At 46.4% G+C, this 18482-nt stretch overlaps 1 protein-coding gene across 1 annotated transcript in view; it reads left to right on the top strand.

Annotated features, from left to right (window-relative positions):
• The window catches only part of OBSCN (obscurin, cytoskeletal calmodulin and titin-interacting RhoGEF), a 224709-nt gene that overhangs the window by 109070 nt on the left and 97157 nt on the right, over window positions 1-18482 (top strand). Inside the window, exons 60-69 of the mRNA XM_056857144.1 lie at window positions 578-847; window positions 4519-4910; window positions 4956-5868; window positions 8006-8284; window positions 10466-10544; window positions 11442-11566; window positions 12906-13103; window positions 14884-14916; window positions 15315-15413; window positions 18232-18453. Coding sequence (XP_056713122.1) covers window positions 578-847; window positions 4519-4910; window positions 4956-5868; window positions 8006-8284; window positions 10466-10544; window positions 11442-11566; window positions 12906-13103; window positions 14884-14916; window positions 15315-15413; window positions 18232-18453 — 2610 coding nt within the window. The remainder of the gene's footprint in view (window positions 1-577; window positions 848-4518; window positions 4911-4955; window positions 5869-8005; window positions 8285-10465; window positions 10545-11441; window positions 11567-12905; window positions 13104-14883; window positions 14917-15314; window positions 15414-18231; window positions 18454-18482) is intronic.

The following is an 18482-nucleotide window of genomic DNA, read 5'->3' as shown; positions in this document are numbered from 1 at the left end:
CCCCTGATAAGAACATCGGAAGAGCCTCCTGGATCAGACCAGTGAGGGTCCATCTAGTCCAGCTTCCTGTCTCACACAGTGGCCAACCAGTTCCTCAGGAGAGCAAGCAACAGGGCACAGAGGCTGAGGCCTTCCCCTAAGGTTGCCTCCTGGCACTGGGATTCAGAGGTTTACTGCCTCGGAATGTGGACATTCCCTTTAGTCACCATGGCTGATAACCAGTGATAGACATCTGCTCCTTGAATCTATCTAATCCCCTTTTAAAGCCATCTATGCCTGTGGCCATCACTACATCTTCTGGTAATGAATTCCACATTTTAATCACTCACTGTGTCAAGAAAAGAACTATTTCCTTTTGTCCATCGGGAATCTACTGCCCTATTCATATGGGGTATGTGGATCCAGTTGCCTCATAATACCTGCTGCCACTCGTAACCAATATACACTGTGGTATTTCTCAGTGTTTTCCCTTTAGATTATTGGTAATTGGCCTGCTTGATAGTTATTTTGCTCTCTGGAGCTGCAAAATTCAATTTATATGGAACACATTGATTGGTTTTGTTGCATCCAAATATAGAGTCTACTACCGGAGTCACTCGACCTTTGGTTGACAAGTCTGTTTTGGAAGGGCAGAAGACACTCTTGGAGTGTGAATTGTCCAAAGAAGCCCAAGATGTTGTCTGGTTCAAAGGAAAAGAACAGGTCCAGCCTGGAGAAAGATATGAACTTATCTCTGAGGGCAAAAAACAGACACTCATCATTCACGATTTTAAAACAGAAGATCAAGGATCCTACACCTGCGTGGCCTCTCCTGATATAAAAACTTCAGCCAAGGTTTCAGTTGAAGGTACCTCGTTTTGCTATAACAGATGTTTAAACATTTGCATTTCTTTGGTTCTTGTAGGTTATCCGGGCTGTGTAACCGTGGTCTTGGAATTTTCTTTCCTGACGTTTCGCCAGCAACTGTGGCAGGCATCTTCAGAGTAGTAACACTGAAGGACAGTGTCTCTCAGTGTCAAGGGTGTAGGAAGAGTAATATATAGTCAGAAAGGGGTTGGGTTTGAGCTGAGTATTGTCCTGCAAAAGTATTGTCCTGTAAGTATCAAGATAATGTGCTAATGAGGGTATGGTATGTTAATATGGAACCATTGTATCCTGAAGTGATCTGTTAATGTGTGTAATCCAAAACTAATCTGTATGGCTATTGTTGAATGTTGTCTTTGTCTGGAGGTTTTTCAGGGCAGGAAGCCAAGCCTTATTCATTCTTAAACTCTCCTCTTTTCTGTTAAAGTTGTGCTGATGTTTATGAATTTCAATGGCTTCTCTGTGCAATCTGACAAAATAGTTGGTAGAATTGTCCAGTCTTTCAGTGTCTTGGAATAAGACCCTGTGTCCTGTTTGTGTCAGTCCATGTTCAGCCACTGCTGATTTCTCAGGTTGGCCAAGTCTGCAGTATCTTTCATGTTCTTTTATCCTTGTTTGTATGCTGCGTTTTGTGGTCCCGATGTAAACTTCTCCACAGCTGCAAGGTATACGATATACTCCTGCAGAGGTGAGGGGGTCTCTTTTGTCTTTTGCTGATCGTAGCATTTGTTGTATTTTCTTGGTGGGTTTAAACACTGTTTGTAGGTTATGTTTTTTCAAAAGTTTCTCCATCCTATCAGTGACTCCTTTAATAAATGGCAAGAATACCTTTCCTATGGGAGACTGTTTTTCTTGAGTTTTCTGATTTTTGTTTGGTTCAATGGCCCTTCTGATTTCATTCTTGGAGTAGCCGTTTGCTAGCAGTGCGTGATTTAGATGGTTAGTTTCTTCCTTGAGAAACTGTGGTTCACAGATCCGTCTTGCACGGTCCATTAATGTTTTGATTATTCCTCTTTTCTGTCGGGGGTGGTGGTTGGAGTTTTTGTGTAAGTAGCGATCTGTGTGAGTTGGTTTCCGGTAGACCTTGTGACCTAACTGAAGGTTTGATTTACGGATGACAAGGGTATCAAGAAATGGGAGTTTACCCTCAATTTCCTTTTCCATGGTAAACTGAATGTTTGGATGGATATTATTAAGATGGTTTAGAAAGTCCATTAATTTTTCTTCACCATGGCTCCAAATGGTGAAAAATTAATGGACTTTCTAAACCATCTTAATAATATCCATCCAAACATTCAGTTTACCATGGAAAAGGAAATTGAGGGTAAACTCCCATTTCTTGATACCCTTGTCATCCGTAAATCAAACCTTCAGTTAGGTCACAAGGTCTACCGGAAACCAACTCACACAGATCGCTACTTACACAAAAACTCCAACCACCACCCCCGACAGAAAAGAGGAATAATCAAAACATTAATGGACCGTGCAAGACGGATCTGTGAACCACAGTTTCTCAAGGAAGAAACTAACCATCTAAATCACGCACTGCTAGCAAACGGCTACTCCAAGAATGAAATCAGAAGGGCCATTGAACCAAACAAAAATCAGAAAACTCAAGAAAAACAGTCTCCCATAGGAAAGGTATTCTTGCCATTTATTAAAGGAGTCACTGATAGGATGGAGAAACTTTTGAAAAAACATAACCTACAAACAGTGTTTAAACCCACCAAGAAAATACAACAAATGCTACGATCAGCAAAAGACAAAAGAGACCCCCTCACCTCTGCAGGAGTATATCGTATACCTTGCAGCTGTGGAGAAGTTTACATCGGGACCACAAAACGCAGCATACAAACAAGGATAAAAGAACATGAAAGATACTGCAGACTTGGCCAACCTGAGAAATCAGCAGTGGCTGAACATGGACTGACACAAACAGGACACAGGGTCTTATTCCAAGACACTGAAAGACTGGACAATTCTACCAACTATTTTGTCAGATTGCACAGAGAAGCCATTGAAATTCATAAACATCAGCACAACTTTAACAGAAAAGAGGAGAGTTTAAGAATGAATAAGGCTTGGCTTCCTGCCCTGAAAAACCTCCAGACAAAGACAACATTCAACAATAGCCATACAGATTAGTTTTGGATTACACACATTAACAGATCACTTCAGGATACAATGGTTCCATATTAACATACCATACCCTCATTAGCACATTATCTTGATACTTACAGGACAATACTTTTGCAGGACAATACTCAGCTCAAACCCAACCCCTTTCTGACTATATATTACTCTTCCTACACCCTTGACACTGAGAGACACTGTCCTTCAGTGTTACTACTCTGAAGATGCCTGCCACAGTTGCTGGCGAAACGTCAGGAAAGAAAATTCCAAGACCACGGTTACACAGCCCGGATAACCTACAAGAACCAATGAACTCTGACCGTGAAAGCCTTCGACAATATTTGCATTTCTGTTTCACAGTCTTAGTGAGTCCGTGCCTAAAAATAGTCGGGTTTCCATCATAAACTCAGATTTATATTCTATAAATGCGCTCAATCCTGATGTTTCCTACGAAGTGTCACTCTTTGCTTTAGCAGCTAAGAAAATCCAAGATAAAGCTGTTTTTAACCAGGGATCTTAACATATTTAAATATTAGTTTCTTGTGGGTCAGACTGTTTTAAAGTTATTTTAATGTTATTTTACGATATCTTTATGTTATTTTAATGTTTTGTATGGTGGATTGTGATGGCCTTTGGCCACAGACAATTCCATCCATCCATCCATCTTTACATCAATGTTGGTGTCTACGACAGACTCCGACTCAGTAAAAAACAGTTTAATATGTTCCCATTTTTTTGCATTGTGATTGGATTCCTTTCATGCTCAGACTGCAAGCCTTACAAAGTCCCAGTGTTCCCACAGAGCTCCATGTGAGTTGATATGTTTCTGTTCATTTCAATATTGTAACAGCTCTGGGCAGACAAGGGGATGAGCTATCCCAGACACACTAAAGCATAAGGAGATATTCCTGCATACATAAAGCTCTGCATGTTTTGAGACTCTTATGAGAGCCAGCGTGGTGTAGTGGTTAAGAATAGTGGGCTCTAATTTGGAGAACTGGATTTGTTTCCCCACTCCTCCACATGAACCCAGCTGGGTGTCCTTGGGTTAGTCACAGTTCTGTCCGAACTCTCTCAGCCTCACCTACCTCACAAGGTGACTGTTGAGGGGAAGGGAAGAAGAAGAAGAAGGGTTGGTTTTATATGCTGACTTTCTCTTCCACTTAAGGGAGACCCAAACTGGCTTACAATCACCTTCCCTTCCCACAACAGACATCCTGTGAGGTAGGTGGGGCTGAGAGAGCTCTAACAGAGGTGTAACTTGTCCAAGGCCACCCAGCTGGTTTCATGTGAAGGAGTGAGGAAACAAATTTAGTTCACCAGATTAACCTCCGCCGCTCATGTGGAGGAGTGGGGAATCAAACCCTGTTGTCCAGATCAGAGTCCATCTCTCCAAACCGCTGCTCTCTTAACCATTACACCACACTGGAAGGCACTTTGAGTCTCCTTAAAAATTTAGAGAAAATGGGGATATTATAACCAATTCTTATTCTTCCATCTGATTCCTATTCGTTTCCACAGTGTCAAAGTTAAAACAGGCTGCTGAGGAAACTCCCATTGCTAAGGAGCTGGACAAGATGGTGGATGGGCAGCTGCAACCCAGTTTACCACCTGAAGCTGCTCAGGAGGGTGATCTCCACCTCCTGTGGGAAGCTTTCCCCAAGCAGCGTCGAATGAGTAGGGAGCCAACCCTTGACTCCATCAGTGAACTGCCAGAAGAAGACGACAAGCTTCAGAAACAGAAGAAGGAAGAAGCCGACAGAGGCCCCTACTCAGAGGAATACTCTACTTGCGATGAATCAGTGAGAGCAGGAGAAGCAGACTTCTCTTTCACCAGCTCGGATGATGAGTCGAGAGCCGGGACTCCTTCCCTCATTAACTACCTCAAAAAGGCTGGCTCATCCAGTGTTGGCGTCGGTGGCAAAGTCCAGACTGTCTCTGTGGGGAAAACCTATCAGCGGGGGGAGAAAACGAGCGTCGAAACTATCAAACGATCCCCTCCCGCCAAGACAGCTGAACCAGAAGTCCTAGAAGGAGACTTGGACGACCCTTCCATGGCTCAGGCGGCTGTCAAAATCCAGGCCGCTTTCAAAGGCTACAAAGTGAGGAAGGAGATCAAGCAGCAAGAATGCCCCATATTTGCCGAGACTTTCAAGGACTTCTCGGGCGAGCCCGGAGGCAACCTTCATCTCGAATGCGTGGCTCAGAGCAAAACTGATATGACCGTCCGCTGGCTGAAAGACGGTAACGAAATCTCAGATGGGCGCCATTATCATATCGACACTTACAGCGACGGGACCTGCTCCCTGATTATCACCGGCCTGGAGATGAATGACGTGGGCAAGTACACCTGCGAGGCGTCGAATAAATTTGGCAAGGTGTCCCACAACGCCAAGGTGATGGTGAGCCCCCCACCTCTGGCACCCCTACGCAAGCCCAAACATACCAGGAAGCTCCCTGAGAGCGAAACAGAGAGCTCTTCCGGCAGCGAACTGGACGACGCCTTCCGGAAAGCTGGGAGGAGGCTTCACAAGCTGTTCAAGTCCAAGATCTCCACCGAGATTTCAGACGTGGAGGAGGAGCTCTTTGTCAGTGCTGACGAGGGAGACATAGAGATAGTTGACCATCAGACCTACCGGGAAGATGAGAGGTACATCTACATCAAGTTTGAAGTCATGTCGGAGGCCAAGACGGCAGCCAGCCGGTTTAAAGAAATGTTTGCCGCTATGGGTATTGCGGTCGAGATTGACATCCTGGATCAAGGCAGTAAAAAGACCGAGTTGCGCATAGGGAAAGCCACTCCACCTGCTCTGGGGCAGCTACGGAGCTTGGTGAAACGGCCGCCACCTCCTCTGCTCACGTCTGATACTGGTAAGTTATGCATGTAAATATTTCAATGGAGCAGGTGGGGCCAGTGCTTCAAGTCAAGTCAAGTTTATTGATACGGTCTTCTTGATCAGCCAGAAGTTAGTACATCAGATTGTCTAACTTGATAAGACTGTAAAACTGATGCAAATTACAAAAATTGATAAAACTCTGATATTAATAAAATATAAAATATTAGTGCATAACACAAAAGTAGGCTTACCATCTTAATATTACTAAAAGTATAAAAGAATTTACGTTTTTTTCCACCCTGTTTTTGAGCATTTAATTAAAAAGATGGGATGGCCGGGAAATATGATAAAAACGGGCTGTCCTGTTCAAAACGGTAAGTATGGTCAACCTAACTTTGTGGATCTGTGCTGTTCGGTTTTGGGCTTCTGCTGACCATCAGCATTTCCGTTGCCTTCATGTCATGAGTTGTGTGGCTTGTTCACACCTGGCAAGTACTGTGCAGCTCTCAGAGCACCAGCAGAACATTTTGCTCTCTTCCACTTTGACATACCCCAGTTGGTGAGGGGTCTGGAGACCAAGTCCTATGAGGAAAGGTTGAAGGAGCTGGGTATGTTTAGCCTGAAGAGGAGAAGACTGAGAGGGGATATGATAACCATCTTCAAGTACTTGAAGGGCTGTCATATAGAGGAGGATGCCGAGTTGTTTTCTGTTGCCCAAGAAGGTTGGACCAGAACCAACGGGTTGAAATTAAATCAAAAGAGTTTCCGTCTAGACATTAGGAAGAATTTTCTAACAGTTAGAGCGGTTCCTCAGTGGAACAGGCTTCCTCGGGAGGTGGTAAGTTCTCCTTCCCTGGAGGTTTTTAAGAAGAGGTTAGATCGCCATCTGTCACCAATGCTGATTCTGTGACCTTAGGCAGATGATGAGAGGGGGGGCGTCTTGGCCATCTTCTGGTCACTAGGGGTGTGGTTGGGGGAGGTAGTTGTGAATTTCCTGTATTGTGCAGAAGGTTGGACTTAATGGCCCTGGTGGTCCCTTCCAACTCTATGATTCTATGATCAGGAAGTCAAGGCAGGGATTTCTCAGTACCTAATAAGTCTGGGCTAGAATGGCCCGGAGCCGGCATGGTTCCAAGGCGATGCAAATCTAGAAAAAATGACTGTACCGATGGTTGTGCAGTGTAGATGCTTTGGCGCAGTCCTGAAAAGTGCCAATGTAGACATGCCCAAAGCAGCTTAAGGATTCCCACACTTCATTCTAGGTGCATTGTCATATTGTCATAGTCGTCTGTGAATTTTATTCCTATGTACACATAGATGTGCACACACAGATTTATGGGGGCACAGAGTGGTAAGCTGCTGCAGTACTGCAGAGCTCTGCTCACAACCTGAGTTCAATGCCGATGGAAGTTGGTCTCAGGTAGCCAGCTCAAGGTTGACTCAGCCTTCCATCCTTCCAAGGTTGGTAAAATGAGTACCCAGCTTACTGGGGGTAAAGTGTAAATGACTGGGGAAAGCAATGGCAAACCACCCCATAAACATAGTAGGGCTATCCATGGCTACTAGACAAAATGAATACTAGTCATGATATGTACCTATTCTCTACAGTATCCGAGGAGCATGCCTATTATACGAGGTGCTTTGGAACACAGACAGGAGAATGCTGCTGCAGTTGTGTTGCTTGTGGGCTTCCTAGAGGCCCCTGGTTGGCCGCTGAGTGAACAGACTGCTGGACTTGATAGGCCTGGGTCTGATCCAGGATGGCCTTTCTTATGTTCATGGAGGAGAGGGGTATTCATGGCTGCTAGTAAAAATGGATTCTAGTCATGATGCATCCCTGTTCTCTCCAGGATCAGAGAAGCATGCCTATTATATGAGGTGCTGTGGAACACAGGCAGGATAAATGCCGCTGCAGTTGTCTTGTTTGTGGGCTTCCTAGAGGCACCTTGTTGGCCACTGTGTGAACAGACTGCTGGACTTGATGGGCCTTGCTCTGATCCAGCAGGGCTTTTCTTATGTTCTTATAGTCTGCCGAGTAAACGGAATGTGATGTCACCTCATGGGTCAGAAATGACCCGGTCCTTGCACTGGGGACTACCTTTACTTACACATAGATGTAAATCCATTATTTATTGTTCTGTTTGCCATCAATATCTTCAAAACAATTCCAGCTCCCATCTTCATAACGGAACTTCAAAACCAAGAGGTGCAGGATGGCTATCCGGTCAGCTTTGACTGTGTTGTCATTGGCAAGCCGACCCCGACCATCCGCTGGTTCAAGGATGGGAGAGTGATAGAGGAGGATGACCACTACATGATCAATGAGGACCAGGAAGGCTGCCACCAGCTGATCATCACTGCTGTGGTCCCTCTCGACATGGGGGTCTACCGCTGTCTGGCCGAGAACAGCATGGGCGTGGCTTCCACTAAAGCAGAGCTACGCGTGGACCGTGAGTACCAAGGGCCAAAGGAAGTGTAATGAGTAGGGTTGCCAGTTGCCTCTTTGCCACCAACGGGAGATTTTTGGGGAGGAGCCTGAGGAGGGCAGGGTTTGGGGAGGGGAGGGGCTTCCAATTGCCATAGATTCCAATTGCCAGAGCAGCCATTTTCTCTAGGTGAAGTGATCTCCATCAGCTGGAGATCAGTTGTCATAGCAGATCGCCAGCTAGTACCTGGAGGTTGGCAGCACTGGTAATGAGGCAGGAGGTCAAAGTACATTTTGACCAATCCACAGGACCGTAGCTGGGGGGGGGGTGCAAGGAGGGCAGCCACCACCCCTGTGACATGCAGAGAGGGCAGCAGAACTGCCTCTCCTACAGGAGGAGTGGGCCGAGGAGGAGAGACAGTTCTGCCGCCCTCTCTGCATGCCACAGGGGCAGCTGCCCTCCTCCCCACCCCGATTATGACCGTGCCAATCCAGTATGTTTGACATGAGCAGATGAACCCGAAGTTGAGAAACTAGAGAAGCAAATAGTTTCAGTCAGGTAGCCCATGTTGGTCTGCAGCAGAAGAGCTAGACTCGAGTCCAGCAGCACCTTAGAGACCCACAAGATTCGGGGGGGTATACTCCCAGAAGTAGACAGCTGGCAAGAGAAAATGTCTGAGTATGCAGTGATGGCTAAACTAACAAACCTGTTGAACAAAAGACCAATGGAAGAACTGACAAGAAAATGGAAAGTTTACTATGAATATGCAAATTGTTAACTTTTTTACTCTTAGTAAATAATCTAATAGCTTAGAAATATAGTTTTGTTATAATAGCTAACCAATATAAGTGGCAAGATATATAGATATATAAGACAGATATGCAATTTAAAGAAAGTTTCATAAACCTCTATAGATGTATAAAAACACAAGTAAGAAATATTAAATGTTTTGTTTTCTCTTTGAGTATATCAAAGTAGCTAACACTATGAAAAACGTTAAATTACTGGCAAATATATAACAAGTAAGCAACAAGTAAGAACAGATTAGAAAGGGTGACAATATATTATCAAATGTAATAGGCAGAAAATTTAGATTAAAATGAGCCACACTTGATTTTTCTATTTTATGTTTTGTAATGTCTTCATGTATGTTTTTTATTGTACGTTTATGTAATGTATTTCTCTTTAAAAATAAAATAAAAACAGTTGAAAAGAAAGATTTTTTGTGGGGGGGTATAAGCTCTTCTGGAGAGGCAAATGAGATCAAGAATGGATTTAGAACACTGGTTCCCAACCAGGGGTCCGTGGACCCCCAGGGGTCCGCGAGAACTAAATTAAGGTCTGCGAAACAAAGTTATAAACCCATAATAAATTAATATTTTCAATTAAAAGTTCTCTATTATAAAATATATATATATTCAAATATTATTCTAAGTTTAATGTTTAACTAACAGTTATGATTAAAGTTTATTTTCAAATTGTCGGAATTTTTATTTTGAACCTTGGGGTCCCTGCACCGAACAAAAAAGTCCTAGTGGTCCCTGGTCAAAAAAAGGTTGGGAACCACTGATTTAGAATGTAAGGAGTGATAAAGCAGCCTGTACGGGCGCCCCCCTTTTACCCAGCCGTTCAGCACTGCAATTGGCTGCCTTGGAAGGTGGTGAGCTCCCCCTCTCTAACAGTCTTGAAGCAACGGTGGACAAACACTTGTCAGGGGTGCTCTAGGCTGATCCTGCATTGAGCAGGGGGTTGGACTAGATGGCCTCTATGGCCCCTTCCAACTCTATGGTTCTAAGTTTCCAAATGACCCAACATCAATGAGCAGATTTCACTGTCTAACTTTACTATTCTCCCAAACATCTGTTTGCACGGCCACCACCAGAGGTCATAAGGGAGCTACCGTTTAAGTTCACTAGAATTTAACTTCCCTTATTTTATTTTATTCTCCCTTCTTGCCCAAGTTTCCTCTGAGCAGAAGAGAAAATCCAGGGAGGCAAGATGGCATTATTCATTAAACATCCAGAAAGGGGAATAATGTATTGTTTGTAAAAATCCTTACGTTCCCCTCTGTTCCCTGGTTAGGTATATATAATGTACAGGTACAATGTATAATGTACCACTAGGGTGAGCTTATTGGGAACGTTTGAAGTTAGTTCTGGGCAGTATTGGAGGAAACACATAGAATCTTTCTTTTCTATTGCTTAGTGACCAGTACAGATTACGACACAGCAGGAGACGCAACAGAGACCTCGTCCTACTACAGTGCCAAAGGGTATTTCTCCAGGTAAACTATCAGCATTGCATGTTGGGAAAATGCTTACGTTGCCCTAACCTGTTTTGGTGCTGCGGCACATGAGAAACTGACATTCTTCAGCAACGATCTACTTCATTAATTGGATGAACGCATCATTCCTTTGTTGAAACAGTCTGCGGCCTTTGAAAGTTCAGGCCGCAGCTAGGGTTGCCAGATCCCTCTTCACCACTGGCGCGAGGTTTTTGGGGTGGAGGAGGGTGGGGTTTGGGAGGGGAGGGACTTAAATGCCATAGAGTCCAATTGCCAAAGCGGCCATGTTATATCTGGCTTCAGAGGTATGATACAGCTGTTAAGATTGCATAGATGGTGAAGCCCATACTGTCAATCTGGACTGATCGGGGAGGCTAGGAACATGGGGGAAAGAAGCCAGAGAGTCAGCCATTCTTGCTTACTTGGAGAGCCCATGTTAGGTTATTTGACCATGTGGTTTATCCTGAGCTCATGTTGTCCAAACAGATGTGACATTGGACTAATAGGCACATGCGAATTATCTAACTAGCCTCTTTCATGGGCTTTACTGCCTCAGTCAAGTAACTAAAGTCTAAGTAACTAACTGTGCAATCCAAAGGACAGTTACTCCAGGCTAAGCCCATTCATTTCGATGGCTTAGACTGGAATAACTCTGCACAGGATTGCGCTGTAAATCATATTCCTCCTTTGTCATCAGAAAACTCTTAGAAGTATACCTGTAATAGCCTGTCATGAGTTCGGACTTCAAAAAGACCTCATAGTACACAATGGCCAAGTATTCCCCTTTATCTTGACAGACCCCAGTAACATTCTTTTGCGATAACTGTAGCACACAAAATGCTGGTTTTCCACGAGGGTGATCAGTGTCAAAAGGTTCCTTTCTTTCCCCTGCGCCAGCCGAGAACAAGAAGGAGTGGAATCCATGACTGAAGAGGAACAGCTGCCCCAGATCCTAGACGAGCTTCATGATATCCAGGTGGCCCCGGGAGCGTCCTTGGCCAAATTCCACCTGAAGGTGAAAGGTAACAGGAATTCCCATCTTTGCTGCATGGCCAGATTCCGACTTGTGCAAAGCAGTATAAACACATTGTAATACTAATAGAGATTGCTAAAGAATGTATTAGGTGTGGGGGACATAGGTCTTATATGCAGGGACGTTTCCCTGCAGTCACCCCCGCCGACTGCTTCGGGGCTTCCTTTTGATTTTGCATGCCTTTTCCACCCGTCAGAGGTTGCCTCGCTCTCCCCCCACATTTTGCACGCATTTTCCAGATTCTTGCTAAAACAGCAGCTGGAAAACACGGACAAAACATGCAGGGAGCACGAGGCAACCTCTGACAGGCAGAAAAGGCATGCAAAATCAAAAGGAAGCCCCGAAGCAGTCGGTGGGGGTGACCGTGGGGAGACGTCTCTGCATAAAAGGCCATAGCCCACATTCTAAAGCTGCATTTGTAGCATTTCATTTCCAGCAAGGTCTAAAAGCTGAGTTTCAGACACATCACAGCTAATCTTCCTTTGGGAGGGGGCCTTAGTTCAGTGGTTGAACATGACATTGTGGATTCGACCCTCGGGGTCTAGTGATGAGAACAGGTAAGAATAGTTGGAGTTCACTCTTTCTGGACCTGGGTCATATTGAGCTGCAAGCACGTGACATCAGAGTCACATGATAGGAAGAGAGGAAGCCAGAGCTATGACCTCACTAGTGTCAAGGTCAGGACTTGTGGGATATCAGAGAGCTTGGGACAGGAAACTCATGCTGAACAATAGGGCCATTTATGCAGGGCTGTTTCCCCGCCGACTGCTCCCGTGTTTCGCTTTGATTATGCATGTCCGAGGTCGCCTCACTCTCCCCGGACATTTCCGCATACTTTGCCCGTGTTTTCCAGATACTGTTTTAGCAAGAATCTGGAAAAAATGCAGGCAAAATGCACAGGGATGCACAAAATGCACAAGGCAACCTCTGACAGTCAGAAAATGCAAGCATAATCAAAACGAAGCACCGGCGCAGTCGGCAGGGGTGACCGTGGGGAAACAGCCCTGCATAAATGGCCTAGGTGTGTACCATGGTGGTGGAAAGTGCTGTCAAGTTGCAGTTGACTTATGGTGACCCCTGAGGGTTTTAAAGGTAAGAGACTAACAAGAATTACCCATTGCCTGCCTCTGCATAGCAACCCTGGACTTCCTTGGTGGTTTCGCATCCAAAAACTAAGTATGGCCGACTCTGCTTAGCTTCCAAGATCTGAGGAGATTGGGCGAGCTTGAGCTGTCCAGGTCAGGAAAGGTGTACCATATTGAGGAACAAACCAAGGGTCAGAGAGCCCTGGAGCCATTTAGAATCATAACCAACTCTTGTTCTCACAGGGTATCCACAGCCTCGTCTCTACTGGTTCAAAGATGGGCAGCCGTTGCATGCCTCTGACCGAATCCTAAAGACAGACAAAAGAGAGTTTCATGCCCTCGAAGTTCTCAGCATCACCAAGGAGGATGCTGGACAATACTCTGTGTTTATCAGCAACTCTGCGGGTTCTGCCTATTCAGCAGCCAGGCTTCTGGTCAAAGGTAAGGGATTCTCCTCTCCAAATGGTGGTTTTATGGCATGCCTGGAAATGAATAGTCTCCAGTATGAATGAGTAAGAGCAGGGCTTCTCACCATGCAACCAGTGAAGACTGGTAGAATGAAAGCAAAAATTCTTCTGAACACATGAAGCTGCCTTATACTGAACCAGACTTTGGATGCATCAAAGTCAGTCTTGTCGACTCAGACTGGCAGTGGCTCTCCAGGGTCATAGGTGGAGGTCTTTCACATCACCTACTGTCTGGTCCTTTCAACTGGAGATGCTGGGAATTGAACCAGGGACCATCTGCATGCCAAGCAGATGCTCTACCACTGAGCCATGGCCCCTCCCCAACATGTACGTGAAGCTGCCTTCTACTGAATCAGACCCTTGGTCCATCAAGGTCACTATTGTCTACTCAGACTGGCAGTGGCTATCCAGGGTCTCAGGCAGGTCTTTCACATCACCTACTTGCCTGGTCCCTTTAACTGAAGATGCCAGGGATTGAACTTGGGACTTTCTACATGCCAAGCAGATGCTCTACCACTGAGCCATGGCCCCTCCCCAACATGTACGTGAAGCTGCCTTCTACTGAATCAGACCCTTGGTCCATCAAGGTCACTATTGTCTACTCAGACTGGCAGTGGCTATCCAGGGTCTCAGGCAGGTCTTTCACATCACCTACTTGCCTGGTCCCTTTAACTGGAGATGCCGGGGATTGAACCTGGGACCTTCTGCATGCCAAGCAGATGCTCTACCACTGATCCACAGCCCCTCACATGAAACTGCCTTATACTGAATCAAACCATTGGTCCATCAAGGTCAGTCCTGTCTACTCAGACTGGCAGCAGCTCTCCAGGGTCTTAGGGCAAGGTATTTCCGGTTACCTACTTTCCCATTACCAACTACATCACCTTTCAACTGGAGATGCTGAGGGTTGAACCTGAGACCTTCTGCATGCCTAGTAGCTGCTCTACCAATGAGCCATGGCCCCTACCCACCAAAAATTAAATAGGAGCCAATGGACAGTACAATTCCATCTGGTTCTTGGGACCTTTCTCGAATTTTAATTACAGCTGTGTCAAAGAGCTAGCTTGGTATCCATTGGCACCTTAGAGACCCACATGATTTTCGGGGTATACATTTTTGAAACTCAAAGCTCCCTTTGTCAGATGAAGGTATCAGACACAGGGAGCATTGAATCTCGAAAGGAAGCGTTGACTCTCTGAAATGCCACTGGACTCCTCTAGTTCTTCTGCTGCAGACCCACGCGGCTGCCCTCCGAAGCCATGCCAAATATTCTCCTGTTTTGATTCTGAAGCAGGAACTCTTAAGTTTTTTTGGGATGAATCTCCCACCCACCCAAAAAACATTTGGAGAAATATTCCCCCTCCCCCTTTTAGGAGTTGTGGACTCTAATCTGGAGAACCGGGTTGGTTTCCCCACTCCTCCACATGAAGCCTGCTGGGTGACCTTGGGCCAGTCACGGTTCTCTCAGAACTCTCTCAGCCCCACCTACCTCACAAGGTGCCTGTTTGGGCGGGGGGAGAAGGGAAGGTGATTGTAAGTTGCTTTGAGACTCTGTAAAAGGGTAGAGAAAAGCAGGATATAAAAACCAACTCTTCTTCTTCATACATAGTGCTCACAAGGAACATGAGAGGAGTGCCCTGAAATACAATTTGAACTGACTCATTCTTTGCCATCATAGAATCAGTACAATGGCCAAAAGTGTGTTTGTGGCTTTTGATTCACAGTGGTTCTGTTCCCTTCTTTTTATTCTACAGGTCCTGGTGACAAAGAAGAGAAACAAGAAAAAGGTGAGAGAAAAAGACACACACACACACACGCCCAAAGACACAGTTGCTGGGGTTGCCAACCTCTAGGTGGTGGCAGGAGATCTCCTGCTGTTACAACTGATCTCCAGCTGATAGAGATCAGTTCACCTGGAGAAAATGGCCGCTTTGGCCTTTGGACTCTATGGCATCGAAGTCCCTCCCCTCCCCAAACCCCACCCTCCTCAGGCTCTGCCCCAAAAACCTCCCGCCGGTAGGGACCTGGCAACCTGAACAGTTGCCCACCCAAAAGCCACAAAGTCTAAAGTAGCCCTACTGGAGCTTGGCCCGAGTAAACCTGTTACAAGGCGTGTCTTTAGTATCACCTAGGAAATGCCGTGTCACGTTTTTAAAAGTTTTCTCTGAATTGCCTTAATTTTCAGAGGCTCGTGAACAGCTGCTACCACCAAGATTCCTGGAAAGATTTACCAACAAAAAAGTGAAGAAAGGAGTCAGCATTACCCTTTCCGTGAAAGTTGAAGGTAAATTAGTTCCAGGGCAAGCTTTTGCTTCAGTTTTGGAATTGCAGTATCAGGGGAGGTGCTGTCATTATAGTTATTGGCATATAGGGCTACCAACCTCCAGGTGGGGGCTGGAGATCTCCCACTATTGCAACTGATTTCCAGGCAACAGAGATCAGTTCCCCCTGGAGAAAGTGGCCACTTTGGAAGGTGGACTCCTTGGCATTATACCCCATTGAAATTCCTCCCCTCCCCAAACCCCACCCTACTCAGGAGCAGGAAGAGTTCAGTCTGGTCAGGAACAAATGACTTGCAAAGTACATTTGACCGCAACTGGAGAGGAAGACTTGTGGGGGAGACCCATTATTTGCAGACAGGGAATGGTTACCCTCCAAAATTAAGTTGTCTCTTCTTATGACCACACAAGATCCAATAAAAATTGAATTGGTGGCAAGGTTCTTACAGCTTGCAATCAACGCACGTGAGCGCTTGTGTGTCATAAGAACATAAGAAAGGCCCTGCTGGATCAGACCAAGGCCCATCAAGTCCAGCTGTCTGTTCACACAGTGGCCAACCAGGTGCCTCTAGAAAGCCACAAATAAGGCTGGCTTAGGACCGCGAAATTAAGTAACCCACTTAAATCGATTTTACTGTAAAACTGATGGAGATTTGATGTACCCTGTATGTTATGGTCTTATTGTAATTAGAATCATAGAATCATAGAGTTGGAAAGGATGACCAGGGTCTTCTAGTCCAACCCCCTGCCCAATGCAGTAAATTCACAACTACCTCCCCCCCCCACATCCCCAGTGACCCCAACCCTCCCCCGCCATGCAGGATCCCACAATCAAAGCACTCCCAACTAGGGCTGTTGAATTAAAAAAAATTCAGTATAGTTCGGATTCGGCTGAATTCGGCCCGTTTAGATTCGGCATATGCTGAAGTCCGAACTCCCCCGCTTCGGGTCCGTGCAATTCGGCGGGAATTCAAAGTTGGGGGAAAAAATTTGGCCGAATAAAGCCATTAAACACACAACCGTGCCTTTCCGCGGCTCTGGGGGGGCATTTTTGGGGGTAGAGGTCCCAAACTTTCAGCAGAGCTTCAAAGGACGTTTCTTGAAAGACCCCCCAAGTTTTGTAAAGATTGGGTCAGGGGGGGCTGAGATATAGGCCCCGAAAGGGGTCCCCCACCCTTAATATGCATCTCTGAGCAGAGCTTGCCGCCCACGCACAAAGCTCCCAGCCCCGACAAACAGCTGAGAAGTTTTTTATGAATGAGGGAAAACCTGAAGACACACAACTGAAACCCCCCCTCAAACCAGGGAGAGAGAGACTCGAGGGGGAACACACACCCCAGGCAGAACCAGCAAAAGCCCCCTTTGGCTTCCCCCACCCACCCACAGAAACTGCTCCCTCCCCACACACACACAGACTCTGCTTCCCCCCCCCACACACACAGGAGAAAAATTATACATTAAAGCCCCCAAAGGGGTCTTACTGTGGCTGTCTTCTGTTCCATCAGGAGGGGCTGGGGAGGACTGGGTAATCCAAGACGTTTCCATTTAGGCACGGGACGTTTTGCTCTGGAGGAGATGCATACAGGATCCCATTCATCCCAATAGGGAAAAGGGGAAAGCCCATATCTCGGGACCCCCTGACCCAATGTTTACAAAACTTGGGTGGTCTGTTAAGAAGGCTTGTCTGAAGCTCCGCTCAAAGTTTGGGATCTGCACCCCCAAAAATGCGCCCCCTGCAGCCACGGAAAGAGAAAAGGGAGGGAGCCGATATTTCTCCCCCCACTGAACCCATCTTTACAAAGCTTGGGTGGTATCTTAAGAAGGATTGTCTGAAGCTATGCTGAATGTTTGGGGGCTGTATCCCCAAAAAAGCACCCCCTGCAGCCACGGAAATGGAAAAGGGGGGAGGTAAAAGGGGTGGAGCCCATATCTCGAGACCCCCTGACCCAATGTTTACAAAACTTGGGGGGTATCTTAGAAGGCTCATCTGAAGCTCCACTGAAAGTTTGGGGTCTGTACCCCCAAAAATGCGCCCCCTGCAGCCATGGAAAGAAAAAAGGGGGGAGCCCGTATCTCGGGACCCCCTGACCCAATGTTTACAAAACTTGGGTGGTCTCTTAAGAAGGCTTGTCTGAATCTCTGCTGAAAGTTTGGGGTCTGTACTCCAAAAAATACGCCCCCTGCAGCCACAGAAAGGAGTGAATGTGCACAAGCACCCCCCCCACACACACACACGAGGATTTCCCTTTCTCTCTCTCTCCCCGGCCGGGCCGCACATCAGCTGATTCCTCCAGTACTCAATCCTGACTGATTGGCCAGAAGAAGACCCAGCTTGGCCACCGATTGGCCGGGGGAGGAGAATGCTTCTTACTGATGGTTATGCTGCTTACTGACGGCCCGAATTTGCCGGATTTATTCGTGAACTCCTGAACTCGCTGAATTCGGCCCCCCCGGTTGCCCGCCATTTTTGAGTTCGGTTCGTCCCGAACTAAAAACCACCGAATCAGGGGAAATTCAGCTGTTTTTCAGTTCGGGCCGAACCGAATCAACAGCCCTACTCCCAACAGATGGCCATCCAGCCTCTGCTTAAAGACCTCCAAAGACGGGGACTCCACCACCCTCTGAGGCTGGGCATTCCACCACTGCTTTTGTATGCTTCATTCTTATGCCAATAAAGGCTTCGACTTGTGTGTGTGTGTGGGGGGGGACTAAGCAAAAAGAAAAATAATTACAGAAAGGGTGGGTCTAGAGGGCAGATGAATTCTTAATCGTCAAGGTAGGGGGGTGTTGTCACTGCTAACGACCCACATGTTTTCCTTCCAGGAAGTCCAGCGCCTGCGGTGATGTGGTTGAAGGAAGAGTCCCATGGAGAAGACATCCTCTGGATCAAATCAGACACTCCTGGATACAAACTGGCCAGCTCCAACTTGCAGCATAGCCTGATCTTGCTGGACGTCAGGAAGGAATACAGCGGGAACTACACCTGCATCGCCTCCAACCAGGCTGGCCAGTCCATCTGCAGCGCCTCCCTCGAAGTTCTGGATGGTAATTTCCCTCACTGCATTTTTGTCCCA

This window comes from Euleptes europaea, chromosome 11 (genome assembly GCF_029931775.1).
Source record: "Euleptes europaea isolate rEulEur1 chromosome 11, rEulEur1.hap1, whole genome shotgun sequence".
In the NCBI taxonomy this organism is placed as follows: Eukaryota; Metazoa; Chordata; class Lepidosauria; order Squamata; family Sphaerodactylidae; genus Euleptes; species Euleptes europaea.
This window is presented reverse-complemented; position numbering and strand designations above follow the sequence as displayed.